Source organism: Bradysia coprophila, assembly GCF_014529535.1.
Source record: "Bradysia coprophila strain Holo2 chromosome IV unlocalized genomic scaffold, BU_Bcop_v1 contig_84, whole genome shotgun sequence".
NCBI classification, from domain to species: domain Eukaryota; kingdom Metazoa; phylum Arthropoda; class Insecta; order Diptera; family Sciaridae; genus Bradysia; species Bradysia coprophila.
The window spans coordinates 3,515,191-3,529,830 of NW_023503376.1; the positions used below are offsets into that span (position 1 = coordinate 3,515,191).

Here is a 14,640-nt window from a genome sequence, read left to right on the forward strand (position 1 = left end):
TTACTCATCGTGATACGAAATATTAAATTACTTCCCCGGTTTTAATAACGTTTTACTGTACGAGCGATGTTAAGACGTTTCCCCAAGGAGCGAAAAGCCACGTCCTCGGATAGTTTTACTCCTCTGGATTCAAGATATCTCATTACCTCCCTGATATAACATGTATTTTAATTTACAAGGGTGGTAAAGACATTTACCTCCCTTGTAAAGTAATTTATCATTACTCACACCATCCTCCGAAAATGATTCATTACCTGATGATGTTTGCGGTAATTTTCAGTTTCACTAGACTATGCCATTGTGCGGACAATTTCATGTGTAAGACGAAAGCTCTTGTTTTCGAGGTGAGCCCAAAAAACGCGTACGGTTCGTGCTGTTACACGTGAGCGGTTCGAAAGTGTTTCACCCCATCAATTTGATGATGATGAACTACCATAGCGTGTAAAGTACGATGTCAAATTAGCCAAATTAGCCGTCGAATTTTCGTATCATATTGAACCAGGCATGAGCGCCGACGGAGAAACCTCGGCGGCGGCTAGCCGAAAAAAATTTCTCGGCGGCGGCGAAAAAGGCGGCTTGAGCCCGGCTTAAAACGGCTCGGCTGGAGGTTCCTTTTAACTTTTTTTTTAAATAAAAACGTTTAGATAAATTCATGGAAAACGAACTAGTAAGCATGAAAATGAAATTGTACGGAAAGCGAAAATGTAGGTAGATTAGGTTGTTCAAAGTACAAGTGGAACTGGTCTTGTTACAAGCAAGTCTCTAAGTCTAAGGTTCACTAACACGTCAAGTTTTATTGCCTCAAAACTTGAACTAAATGGAAAATCATGCTCCGGTACACTCATTTAACTCATTAAGAAAATGGTTTTCGAGAAGAAATCGAAAGCTCACGAAAATCAAGTAAAAATTGAAAAGAAAAAAAAATCGAGAAAAATCGCAAAGATCGATAAAGTTTTCTCAAATTTGTGAATTAACTGATTGTGCGCCTTCGGCTCGTTCCGCAAAGGTCACACTTGCCAAAACAACAAACTTAGAAGCGAGGACGTAATATACCATTCTGGAAAATTCATGCAAATTCAAGAAAATTTTCAAAATTTTCTTAATTTTGTAAAAAAAATTCAAAAAGTACTTGAGCTGCTTAGGAACAACAGGAATCTCGGTTTTTTAAAATTATTTCACCCATTCACCTTTCGAAATCTTTATTTCATTTTCCAGCCGTTTCAAGCCGGCTTGAGCCGTGTTTTTGGCACCGGTGCGGCTGCGGTGCGGCTTGCTCAAAAATGGCCGGCGGCGGCTTAATCGGCGGCTTATTTTCGGCGGCGCTCATGCCTGTATTGAACTGATTTTGGTTCACGCGAAAACTTGACTTTCCAATTCAGTCATAAAAATGAACAGTGCCTCCTCGTCGGCTCGTCACAACACTTTGAACGGAAATTTATTCTTCGGTTCCGCTTTAAAAACTGTTTTTGAAAAATCTCAAAATCGACCATGGTAACGATGAAGTTTAGAATGCCTCGCTTGGTCAGGCCTCATTTTTTAGTTCTAGTGTCATATCAGCTTACTTCTTTCCAGTGCCGCTTTTAGCTTTTGGGCGCCATCGGGCAATTGGAAAAATAGGCGCCAATTTAGTAAAGATACATTTTTTTTAAGGACCTTGGGCGCCATTTTCTTCTGCTCCACTTCGGGCGCCACGGGCTTTTGTCCATTTAGCCCATATGGAAAAGGCGGCACTGCTTCTTTCGATGTTTCCCGACCTTATTTGTACTTTACATCCATAGAATTATGACTTAGAGCACTTTCAGAACCAATTCATTCCACATGTAATGTGAACGTTACAATAGACATTAGTGTAGTAATATTGATTCTCATGTGGAATGAATAGACAAATGAATTGGATTGACATTTTGTCTAATGCTGGAAGTTGTAATTCTTTCACTGAATCTTCTTACTGACTGCATGTCCTTAACGCACCACCAAACAAGTATAACGATGTTGATATAATAGACAAACAAGACAAAATTGTTTTTTTTTTATTATTTTATTTAATTATTTAATTAAAACAAAAGGAAAATAATTGAGTGACGATTTATGAATGTGAAATTATATTGAAAAAAATAGAAGAAAAATTTGTAGAGATGGGTGAAAAAACAACTAATTTCGTGTACATATAACATGTACAAGTGATTCCTAAGTGTAACAGCCCAGATTTTTGTATTTTAAAAATTGATAAAAGTGTACATAACAGACAAAAAAACACAAAAAAAATATCTGAAAAGAAAATCGAACACAAAACAGAATATCTTTAAAATTATTGCATGGTTGAATGCCGCATTTAAAGTTAAAAGTGAAAATAGGAAGAAGAAAAAGTGGAAAATTTTCAAATCGATTGAGAAAATGAAAAAAAAATGCAATAAATGTGATATTTACAAATATTATATTTGATATAGTGTGTAAACAAAAAAAAAAGAATAAAAAAAAGAGAGAAACCAAAACCAAATCAATAGAGATCGGAGTATCAAAATCTTAAAATTAATTACAAAAACAAAGACAACTTAAAAACAAACAAAAAAAACAATTAATTGAACTTTGTTTCGAAACATTCATTAGTGGACCGACGAGGCACACGCTTCTCCATATACCTCATCGCTCCACGGACCGATGCTTGCATTGTTATTGTTGCATTTTGCGAAGGGAAAATCGTTTCTTCAACAACATTTGTTTTTAACTCATATGAGGGACATACTGTAGGTAAGACTAGTGTCTATCGCACTCGTTTGACATTATAGTTACACAATTGGTGTCAAAATGAAGATGTGCTAACGAAGGCTATTTATACAGTTGGAATAGCGCATCAGCATTTGCACTACACTTGACAATGACATGAAAAGTGTTTCAGTTGTCTGAACTTGTTTTTATAAGTGTAAATCGAATGTGGTATCTGAAATCCATATACGGAAATGCTGGTGCGTTGGTTGGATGCGTGTAACGTTCCAAAGTTAATAAACATTTTATTAGATGCGCGGTGACAAAATGATTCATGTCCTCCGGGGAGATACATTTTCTGAAGGAAAGTGACGTGTCACCCGGGCACCAATGTTGACGATACTTCCTCAACAGTCTTGGGTGCAACCCTATGATGAAAAAAAATCGTTGGAAAGACTTACTGGCTTAAGTAGTTAAAAATTGAAAGCTTCAACTTGTCAGGCGCAAGACACTTTTGAATAAATTTCCAATTTTAAATTGGACAGTGATATGTTCAATTTTGTTACCACTTCTCCTACGATGTAAGACAGCTAAGATTTGTCTGTATCAGAGCCTATTTTTGGAAATTTTTGCCAAAAAATTTCCAAAAAATGCGAACGTTCAAAAACCAAATTTTTCCACCATTTCGAACGGTTTTGGCAACTGCTGAATCAGCCTTGCGTTTTAACTGACTCTCGATTTTTTCTTGACACTATCAGGTTTCAATGAAGACGAGTAAGATTAATTTGAAAGATGAGAGCGTCAATAATCAAACATAAATCATTGAGAGCCGGCTAAAACATAAGGCTGAGCTCCGGAGTTGCCAAAACAGTTCGAAATTATGGAAAAATTCGGTTTTTGGACGTTCACAGTTTTTGGCAATTTTTGGCAATTTTTTTGGAAATTTTCGAAAAAATTTCCAAAAATAGGCCAATAACAAATTCAGTGTGGACCACTTCCACTAGCTTAACGTGGCTTCCGAACCACGCCTCGAAGTATGCAAATAACATCTGATAAAAGTCAGGTGATTAATTGGTATCATCTCCCCTAAATGTAGTCTAAATAGCAGCACACAAATTCATCGGATTTGGGTTAAGATCATACTTATTCCGAGGGGTCACTGACTTCAAAATAATCCCGCAAGAAAAATTCCATGTGAAATTGTCTGACACGGGAATCGAACCCGAATAATATTGGTTTTTCCAACTTGCAACAACAGTAGTACGAGTCTCAAACCGTGCAGCTATGAAGGTCGGAAATGTACGTGAGCCGTGAGCGCTTTCGGTCTGTAAATTAAACTTAAAGAAATTTGTTGAATTTTTAGCGGCCAGTTTCAACGAAATGTAATTGAGAAGAGGTATAACAAAAAAACAAAAAACAAAAAAAAAACACGGAATTAGGCAAATGTATTTCTTTATAATGTACGTTAAACTGGGAACAAACAGAAATATTTTTTTTTTGATTTTTCTTTAGTTTAATTTTCTTCTTCTTCATTTTTAATTCTCTGTACAGAAAAGTGTTTTTAGAATCTTTGAAAAATCCTTCGACAAATTAATTTGTACACAAAATGTTTATAGAGCAATTATTAAAAGTACATTTTACTGATTATTATATATTGTTATTAAGTTAATTTAATTATTGTATAGCGCTACGTAAGATTTCATTTAGAAAAACGTTGCTTTGACATAAAAAGTAAATAAAAATTAGGATTATTAATTTCTGTATAAAACGGCGACTTTTATTTACACGTTTTTCATTCAGAGCGATCCCTTAACCCGAAAAACTGTTCAAAAAATAATTTTTGTCTAGTGCGGTTTGATTAACCTTAATTTCTTGACTCAAAATGCCGCGAGAAAATCATGTTTTGTTGACGCTTTGTCTGATGACAGTTCGGGGAAGAAAATAGACATTTTCTCCACCGAACTGTCACCTTCGTTTAAGATCTACAGAAAGTGACTTCACCAGAGTCGGTCGTATTTTATTTGTCCGCTGTGTAGAAACTCATATTCTAACACTAGCAATTTGCAGTTTTTGTTTCGTGTAGAAAACCGATTAATCACACCTCGCACGTTTAAAAAACGTTGTGTGTGAAGAAAATAGAAAATTCTCACTCGAGCGATTCGCGGTCTCCCTTCATTTTGGCCACCTCTTGTTAAAATTTGCTATTTTCTCGCCTCGGTGAAAAAATAACTATTTCTCTCAATGCGAAACTGCATCGGAAAACTAATTGAAAATTTGGATTTGAAAATTCTAGCAAGACTTCATCAGTACTGCCGTCAATAAAGTGACAGAAAATTTTAATAAATTTACGTCCGCCATTTACGTAACAAGGACAAAGGCCGATAGTCACTTACGTAACAAGGACAAAGACCTGAGTACTTATTGCGATACGGCAGAAATATTTGGATGACCTTGGACATATATTTGCCACACATACCGATGGAATCGTTATCTATTAGTTCCTTTCTGTCTATGTTCTACTAATAGATCTGACAATTCATGCCGTAAGTGTGCCTAAAATTTGAATTTTAAGTGAACGATTCGATGAAAAAGTGAACCGAAAAATACATTTCCACGCTTCATTGTATGAAAATGACGCTACGTTAGAAAGACCTCCGCACTTTCCATTTCGAATTTCGACCGCACTTACGGCGTGAACATTGTTAGTTGAACATTATAATCAGGAAAATTATTAGCCTTCACTTTCTAATGTTTAAGTATTTGCATGCCAAAAAAGGACATATTGTCGTGATATAAAAGCTCGTCGTCTATGTTATGTCTGAAGCATCTTGCTGAGTTTAGCTTTCTGAATTTTGATTTATTTGCTGTAAATTCCTCACTCACACTGATTTGTAAATAAGTGAACCATCTTTGAGAGATCAAATTCATTTCGATTTGAATTAATGCTGGAGACGGTACGTATACACGGAAATAGACAGCGTTACAGGTCAATGTTTGTTAGGGCGTATCGAATTTTTAGAATTTTAAGGGCCGCGATAGCCTGTGTGCGGAAAACGTAGATCATTGAAAACTAATTCCAGGCATATGGTTGATGAATCCGAAGGTGCCCGGGAAGAAGTCCCCCCGGACGACTTTAACTTTCAAATGGTCATAACTCGGAAAGTTGAGAGTATTTCTGAAAACAATGTTCTAGCAGGATGCAGAGCGTTAAAAACTCTACAAAACTGCCAAAGAAACCGATGGTCCAAAAGGTGTGGCTGTCGAGGTTTTCTAACATCGAAAGTTCGACATTTTCGTTTTTGACTTTTATTTCCTGAGAGACAAATTATTAAGTTTAGCTTTTGGCATGAGGTTGTAGAGGAGGTCGAGTACTACCAGTACACTAGGCATTGTCCCGGTCGGCGATCCATCCGAAACCACTTTTTCAACATTAATGAATGAACCTTTTAAGTGTACCCACGTCGCCCACGAAGCCAGTGCAGACACTGTAACCGGTGTTGCTGAGTCGAGGTAACCTTGGCCAGTAAGTGCACATAATATTCCATAACAGTAGCTGAACTCTTTTACAAAATATTTGGGATCTCGATGTAGCACATTATATTGACACGGTATACCACGAAGTTCAACCTTTTGTAAAAATATCGAAAAATGTGTATTTGCAACGAAATCGACTTCTTACTACTGTTCGTGGGTCAAATAACTAATTAAAACGATTATTTGTTGTTTTTCTCACAAATTTCACTTTCTCAGATTTTGTAGTACAAAATGTGCTACACCGAATTCTTAAATATTTTGTAAAAGAGTTCAGCTACTGTTATGGAATATTATGTGCACTTACTGGCCAAGGTTACCTCGACTCAGCAACACCGGTTACATTGTCTGCAATGGCTTCGTGGGCGACGTGGGTACACTTAAAAAGTTCATTCATTAATGTTGAAAAAGTGGTTTCGGATGGATCGCCGACCGGGACAATGCCTAGTGTACTGGTAGTACTCGACCTCCTCTACAACCTCATGCCAAAAGCTAAAGTTAATAATTTGTCTCTCAGGAAATAAAAGTCAAAAACCAAAATGTCGAACTTTCGATGTTAGAAAACCTCGACAGACACACCTTTTGGACCATCGGTTTCTTTGGCAGTTTTGTAGAGTTTTTAACGCTCTACATCCTGCTAGAACATTGTTTTCAAAAATACTCTTAACTTTCCGAGTTATGACCAGTTGAAAGTTAAAGTCGTCCGGGGGGACTTCTTCCCGGGCACCTTCGGATCCATCAACCATATGCCTGGACTTAGTTTTCAATGATCTACGTTTTCCGCACACAGGCTATCGCGACCCTTAAAATTCTCAAAATTCGATACGCCCTAATGTTTGTGTGTGAGAAGAAGCTCGACAAGTGATCGGCTTCGCAAAGAGAATGTACACGGTAGCTCAATGGTGGTGAGTTGAGTCAGTGCTTTCAAGAAATGCTTTCAAAAAGCTTTACCTACACTCTACAGTCCTTAAATTATTTTCTTATGTATAACCAGCAACATCTGGTCTCTGTTGAATTGTTAGTACAATCTACATTTATCGGTTGGAACTCGTCTGACACTCGCGCGAAGAGACCAGCTCGATAAATGCAAACTAAACAAACGTTTTACAATGTTCGTCAGTTGAACTAAACCAGCTGTTGTTAGTAATGCACTACAAAATAATTTAGGGACTGTGACCTGGCAAACAAAAATCAATCGTCCCATAAATGTCTCGACTCCATCGTCAAAGTGATTCAGTTACAGAGCAAAAATCTTATCATCTCATTCAAGTCATCTTTTTTTGAAAGTCGTCCTTATGTTAGCACTGCCTTCTTTTAATTGTGTCATTTGCTTGATAGGCTAAAATTCTGCTCCGAACAAGACTTTGGCCATCCAATCTTCCTCTTCATCTCACCATTCCAATTTCTTTTGTATTTCTTTGAAGCTGCGGCCCATTGTCTCCGGCATGGCGTAAATGACGAAAAATGTACCCATAAACGAACTCAATGCGAAAAACAATATGCAACTATGCATACCAATTACAGCACTTATCGTTGCAAAATATTTCAAAATAACGAAGTCGATTACCCAAGACATCGCAAGCGAGATGCCAATACCAATACTGCGAATCTGAAATCAATTTCAATTAAACAATTTCATCATTCGTCGAACTCGAAAACACGAGGAGACTGCATTTTGAGGAAATTGTATCCCTAAATCTCAATAAAGCCAGAACGACGTTCTTACCTTTTCTGGCATTACTTCAGTGACATAAACAAACGAGATCGGCATCAGTCCTATTGAAGCCAGCAGTACAATCATTGAAAAGCTAACAATTGGTATCCAAGCCATGGACGTTAAGTCACATTCCCACACGCTGTTTAAGTACATGTAAGCACCTGAAATATGCGAAATTGGAGGGATTGCATAACATTCCAGTTTTAAAGAGAGAGAGAGAGAGATCTGTACCTAGAAGTAAATTACCAATTCCCGTACCGACAGATGATACAATGAGCAAGAACTAAAAGAAATTTGAAATGTAGCAACATCAGCGCCCTAACAAAAAAATTACCTTGCGCCCTGTCTTTTCGATGTAAATCGTGGAGATGTATGTACCAGCCAACTGAATCACTCCAACAATAATTGCTGATAAATTTGGCGATAGAACGGAACCAGAATTTGCAAATATCGTTGCGGTGTAACTCAACAGTATAAACGCGCCACTGCATTCGTTTATCACGATTATCATAATTGCTACGAACAGAGCTCTCTGCGATGCTCTAGGTGCTGTGGGTGCATTGGGTTAGCTAATAGATTTGGTTAGCTTTTTTATGCCTCTCGTTAAAAATATTCACCGAAATCTCTCCATGCAAGCGATGATGCTGCGACACTCTTCTCGTTCTTCTCGGAAAACTTCTGTTTCAATTCATTGAATTCATTGCGGAACGTGTCGGTTATCTGTGATTTTCTTTTTATATTTCGATAAAATTTGAAAGCTTTCTCTGCATCCTACAACAACGAAATGAATTGACTTAAATTCGGATTTGGATTTCTATTCAATTACCTCGGTTCTATCTATGCTCATTAAATACGATGGTGTTTCTGGGAACGGTGCCACCAGAAGTACATAGACGATTGGAAGGATAAGTAGAATTTGTGCAACAATTGTGTAATCGAAAAAATGTCCAACAACGAATGCTAATAGTATGCCAGCATTGCATGCCAGCGATAGTATTGATGTTAACATTCCCCTTACTCTTTGAACGGTTTGTTTGAATAGTCAGCAATGCTTCACGCAACACTAAATATTGTATTTTTACCTATCCTCCGTTACCTCTGCTATAATAACTGGTACAATCACATAGATCCCACCGCCCACTATTCCGACCTGATGAGATTCAAATTAAATTTTGGTCCGATTTGTGGCCATTACATACCCACCAACAGACGTGATGCATACAGAAAGGTGGCGTTTTGGGCAAGTATAATCAGGATCCAGCTTAACTGAATTCGATGGAATTAAATGTTTGACATAAAGTTAGGAGGGTTACAAAGCCAAAACAAGAAGAGATCGTCGATTTAAGCGAGTGAACCGTTTCTGAAGCTACTTGGGCAACTTCTTCAATTTTCTTAAGTTTCGTCAAAGATTTGGTCAAGACAGCTGTACAAAACGTATTGCAGAGTTAAAAGACTGAAGGTTCCTGGACAAACTTGAGAACGTTTTTTTGCAAACGAAAAAAAAAGTTTTGTGATTCCATTTGAATCTGCTACTTCTTTTGTTTAAATTCTCAGACCGAAACAGTGGCAGAAACCGATTTGCTATCTCGTTCGTTTTACTATATATTTTGCCATATCATTGAACGCTAGCCAGATTACTGTTACGCCAGCACATGAGAGAAACCAGCACATGAAAAGTGAACGCATCCTAAGCTCTCTCTTGAGAGAGAGTTTAATTTCTGAAATAAAAAACCGCACATCTCTGGGATCGAACACGGGCCCTCTCACACATCAGCTCATGACAATTCATGTGAGCTAAATCGTTCTTACATGAAGTACGGCAATTGTCGAATGGTATTTATCTGGGCTCATTGATTGTACCAATTACTTTTATTGGTTTTGGATGAGAAGGAAGTCTCGGATCGACGTCTTCTTATAATATTTCGAAAGCTTGTAAATTAAGACTTCAAAATCCAAAATACCTCATGGGTCCAAGACTACTGGCCCGAGATATAGCTTCTAGAATTTTTTATTCCATACAAAGGACTTTGTTCCAGAGCTACCAGAAGTCAGCCTTCGACCCATGTCTCACTATGCTCAATCGATAGCTACTAGTACTAGGTAAATACTGACAAAAAATTGTATGAGTCCAAGACTCCTGGCCAGAGATAAAGCTTCTAGAATGTTAATCGATTGAGTATAGTGAGACATGAGTCCAAGGCTGACTTCTGGTGGCTCTGGAACAAAGTCCTTTGTATGGGATGAAAAATTCTAGGCTTGGACTCATACAATTTATTGTCTGTATTTGCCTAGCACTAGTAGCTATCGATTGAGTATAGTGAGACATGAGTCCAAGGCTGACTTCTGGTGGCTCGGGAACAAAATCCTTTGTATGGGATGAAAAATTCTAGGCTTGGACTCATACAATTTTTTGTCAGTATTTACCTAGTACTAGTAGCTATCGATTGATTGTAGTGAGACATAAGTCCAAAGCTGACATCTGGTAGCTCTGGAACAAAGTCCTTTGTATGGGATGAAAAATTCTAGAAGCTATATCTCGGGCCAGGAGTCTTGGACTCATATAATTTTTTGTCAGCATTTACCTAGTACTAGTAGCTATCGATTGAGCATAGTGAGACATGGGTCCAAGGCTGACTTCTGGTAGCTCTGGAACAAAGTCCTTTGTATGGAATAAAAAATTCTAGAAGCTATATCTCGGGCCAGTAGTCTTGGACCCATGAGGTATTTTGGATTTTGAAGTCTTAATTTACAAGCTTTCAAAATATTATAAGAAGACGTCGATCCGAGACTTCCTTCTCATCCAAAACCAATAAAAGTAATTGGTACAATCAATGAGCCCAGATAAATACTATTCGACAATTGCCGTACTTCATGTAAGAACGATTTAGCTCACATGAATTGTCATGAACTGATGTGTGAGAGGGCCCGTGTTCGATCCCAGAGATGTGCGGTTTTTTATTTCAGAAATTAAACTCTCTCTCAAGAGAGAGCTTAGGATGCGTTCACTTTTCATGTGCTGGTTTCTCTCATGTGCTGGCGTACCAGTAATCTAGCCAGAGCTCATCTCTTATTTTTGCCGTTGTTGTCTGACCAGACATTCCGGAAAGCTTTTTGGTATTTAATATTTCAAATAAACTTGAATCGAAATCACATCAATCGACGAACTCTTAAGATCATTTCACGTATTCGCAAACATCATTCTTCAGTTCAACATGGAAAACTTACTATTTGCGGTATCGACAGAATATACAAAATCTGTTTCCGTCCCAATTTACCGACAAGCCAACCGAACGAAAAATTCCCGGCCACCCCACCGAAACAAAATATCGATACAATCCAGGATAATTCTTCCGTCGTTAATGGTCCGCTTTTCAGCGGCGTATCCTCCGATTCCAAAACGAGAAAACTGAACGACGGCCAACCGCATGATGTTCCAAATGACGCGATGAGTAAGCTCGCTTCGAAACAATATTTAAATTGAAATCACGTTTCGTTTTCCGTTAGAGTGAAATTTTATGATTCTCGTGGGAACATTTTCTTCGATATTTACCGGATAGGACCAGCAAAAACTGATTCGTCGCACTACTGTTCAAATACATAATCTTTCACTACTCAGAGCGTTTGTGCGAATGTAATATCTCCTCACGGCTAATGCATCAAACAATAACTGAAAATTTTCCGCAAGTTGTCTTGTATAGTTGTACGGTTGCAATTTATAATCAAGACACTACTCTTCATAGACGTCTCAAAGATGACACAATCTTGAAAGGTATATAGCCGAAAATTTATAACCGGTGTATACAATAAATTGTTATGCTTTTCACCTTATCAACTATATGTAAATGTTTGCATTGAATTGTGATATAATTCTGAATTCTCCATGGATAATGCGTAAATATTCTGTTTTTCTGCAAGATCCGGTTGTCTCAGGCATTGGAAATTTCATTGACCTTACATGCCTATGAGCCAGAAGAGCTTTTTAGGTCTTTTTTCTTCTAGAAAAAATACCCTATTATGGCCGGTTTGTCTGTCTGTCTGTCTGTTCGTCTGTCTGTTCCACAAATTTGGTAGTTTTGGTAGCTCTCAGTCGGTAGTTGGTATTTTTGGTGGTTGGTAGTTTCGAGCTGGATTAACATTCAAAATTGCAAAGCCACCATGAGCATATCGACACCAGGCAAATAATAATTATTTGTTATCTGATCACCGATAGCTCACAGTTAACATTGCAATTCGAAAATTTGGTAGTTGGTAGTTGGACTACCAAGGCTATAATTGACTACCAAACGTAATTTTTGGGGAAGAGATGTTTACTATTCGAAAACTACGCACCGACTGACGAAATTATTCTACATGCTCGGCTATTTATAAATCGGAAATTTGGTAGTCTGTAGCTTTGGTAGTTGGTAGTTGCGAGATGGATTGACATTCAAAATTGCAAAGCCACCATGAGCATATCAACACCAGGCAAATAATAATTATCTGTTATCTGATAACCGATAGTTTACAGTTAACATTGCAATTCGAAAATGTGGTAGTTTTGGTAGGTCAAATAGTTGGTAGTTCCAAACAGAAATTAGAAAAAAGACCTCACCAGGCTTTAGCCGGTCTATTCTTGTTTATTTTATGTCCGGCCCTGATCTCTGAAGTCAAAGTTAAAAATATTGGCAATGACCACTGAGAACTGATTGTGTCAGAGAGAAAGAGAGAGAGAGAGAGAGAAGAGAGAGTTGATTCGTATGGCTTGGCAAGCACTGCCTTCTAACTAAGAAGTAGAAACATATATATTCGTCATCAATGTTTTTACGAAAATTGGGGTTTAAGCTTTCACAATTAGGTACCAATTTCGGCCACTTTTTATCGATGCTTTATCAGTTGATAAAAAGATGTTTAAATGATGTTTGCATTGTTCAGTAATTAAAATTCATTGTAACGTCAATTGGTAAAACATTGATAACGTGAGCGTGTGAGAGGATTCCTGACAGAGCCGAAGGCGACGCGCTAAAAAAGACTTTTAGTCCGTGGTACGAATAATATTTTTCATATCCGACGGGTCCTAGGTATGATAAACGCTTATTTTAGCTCGTTGGTATAAAGACTCGAAAAATACGTTTATTTTAGCTCGTTTCTATAAAGAGTTGGAAAAAAACGGTTATTTTAGCTCGTTTGTATACTTACAGTTCTAAGACAACAATTGTGATCTTATACTATAATGAATTCGTTGTACTTAGTCACGACTACACTGGTGAGGTCAACATAGGTAGGGAACTGTGCGACAACAATTTTAAAAAATTGATTCGTATTTGAGAAAAAAAATAAAAAGTCTGAATTTTGAAGTTAGAAAAAGAAAATCTATTTCCAATTTCATCAAAATCGACGATCCAATGAAGCGTTGCTTCATGTTGTTTTGTAAATTACAAAGATAACTTTTTGAAGACTATCATATTCCTGCCGGAACAGTTCCAAATTTGAACAATCTTTTTCTTCCAACGCTTTCGCCACACGATCGCGAAGCGATAAAAATTGCCAGTGGTTGCCGATAGGGTCATTCATTTTCTCTAAGTTATACTTGGTCCATCTTGCCACTTGGTAGACATAATTCAACCATTCTGATTTATTTGGGAAAGCTCGGCGTTTGACATTTTCGAACGAAGAGAACAGCTGCAAAAAAACGTAATAATTCCAGTGTAAGACGTCATAAATAAAAGACAACTTGACCGAATGCTTTTCGCAATTAAATGTTTTTGAAAGGTACAAACGCATCGCTTACCAGTTTCACTTTGTTCTCCAATACGTCTTTAGGTTCGTTTCGTGGCGATTTTTTAGTCTCGAGTTGAATCATCATCTTCAGTTCGTTGTGTTGTTCGTATACGGAACACTGACTAGTGGATTTGTGCATATGTTTTCTATAAAATCGGATTTCTTCGACTGTGCGACCGTCTTCGCTTTCTTTTTGCATAGTTTTTCGAGTAACAATAGTAGTTCTGGTATCTTCCATTTTTCTAAATAATTGTGAAGATCCACCAATGATATCGGTGCCTAAATTGAATAAGAAAAACTGGTATAAAACGAGCCATCAGAACAGTCGGAGCGTTTGCTGCGACTGAGCCCCGTACAAACCCGTATATCTATTGCGTACGTGACCCTAGTGCGTCTGTCACCGTACTTTGACTGTAAGCCTATGCGCCGGTTAAAGTAGTTAAAGTAAAATTATTATGTACGTACATCTTAGAAATTGCGCATAGCGGAATTACGAAGCCCCGTACGACGTTCCTTTCAAATAAAACAAAAATTTCAAATAGCCCTAAAATTTTAATTTATTGAGTATAAATACACATAGGGCCTAGTATCGGCCTCAGTCCGAGGATCCAAATTTAATTTTTTTTTTCAACAACATTCTATTCGGTGTTCGATTATCTTTCAAATGAAACAAAAATTACGAAAAACGGATGAAATTTACTCGAGTTGTATGTAAAATACGCATAGGGCCCTAGTAGCGGCCTTAGTCCGAGGACCCAAATTTAATTTTTTTTCAACTACATTCTATTCGGCCTTTGATTACCTTCCAAATGACACAAAAATTACGAAAAACGGATGAAATTTACTCGAGTTGTATGTAGAATACGCATAGGGCCCTAGTAGCGCCCTTAGTCCGAGGACCCAAATTTAATTTTTTTTTCAACAACATTCTA

At 37.5% G+C, this 14,640-nt stretch overlaps 1 protein-coding gene across 1 annotated transcript; it reads right to left on the reverse strand.

The window, feature by feature from the left end:
- Positions 1-7,052: 7,052 nt before the first annotated feature.
- LOC119072892 (facilitated trehalose transporter Tret1-like) lies at positions 7,053-11,661 on the reverse strand. Its single transcript, XM_037178215.1, has 10 exons — positions 11,502-11,661; positions 11,177-11,409; positions 9,155-9,217; positions 9,034-9,101; positions 8,778-8,970; positions 8,569-8,722; positions 8,286-8,500; positions 8,183-8,234; positions 7,961-8,112; positions 7,053-7,843 (listed from the first exon to the last, which is right to left on the reverse strand). Exons 1-10 carry the CDS (start codon positions 11,548-11,550, stop codon positions 7,625-7,627), a joined length of 1,398 nt encoding a protein of 465 aa, XP_037034110.1. The 5' UTR covers positions 11,551-11,661; the 3' UTR covers positions 7,053-7,624.
- Between the last annotated feature and the right edge of the window lie 2,979 nt (positions 11,662-14,640).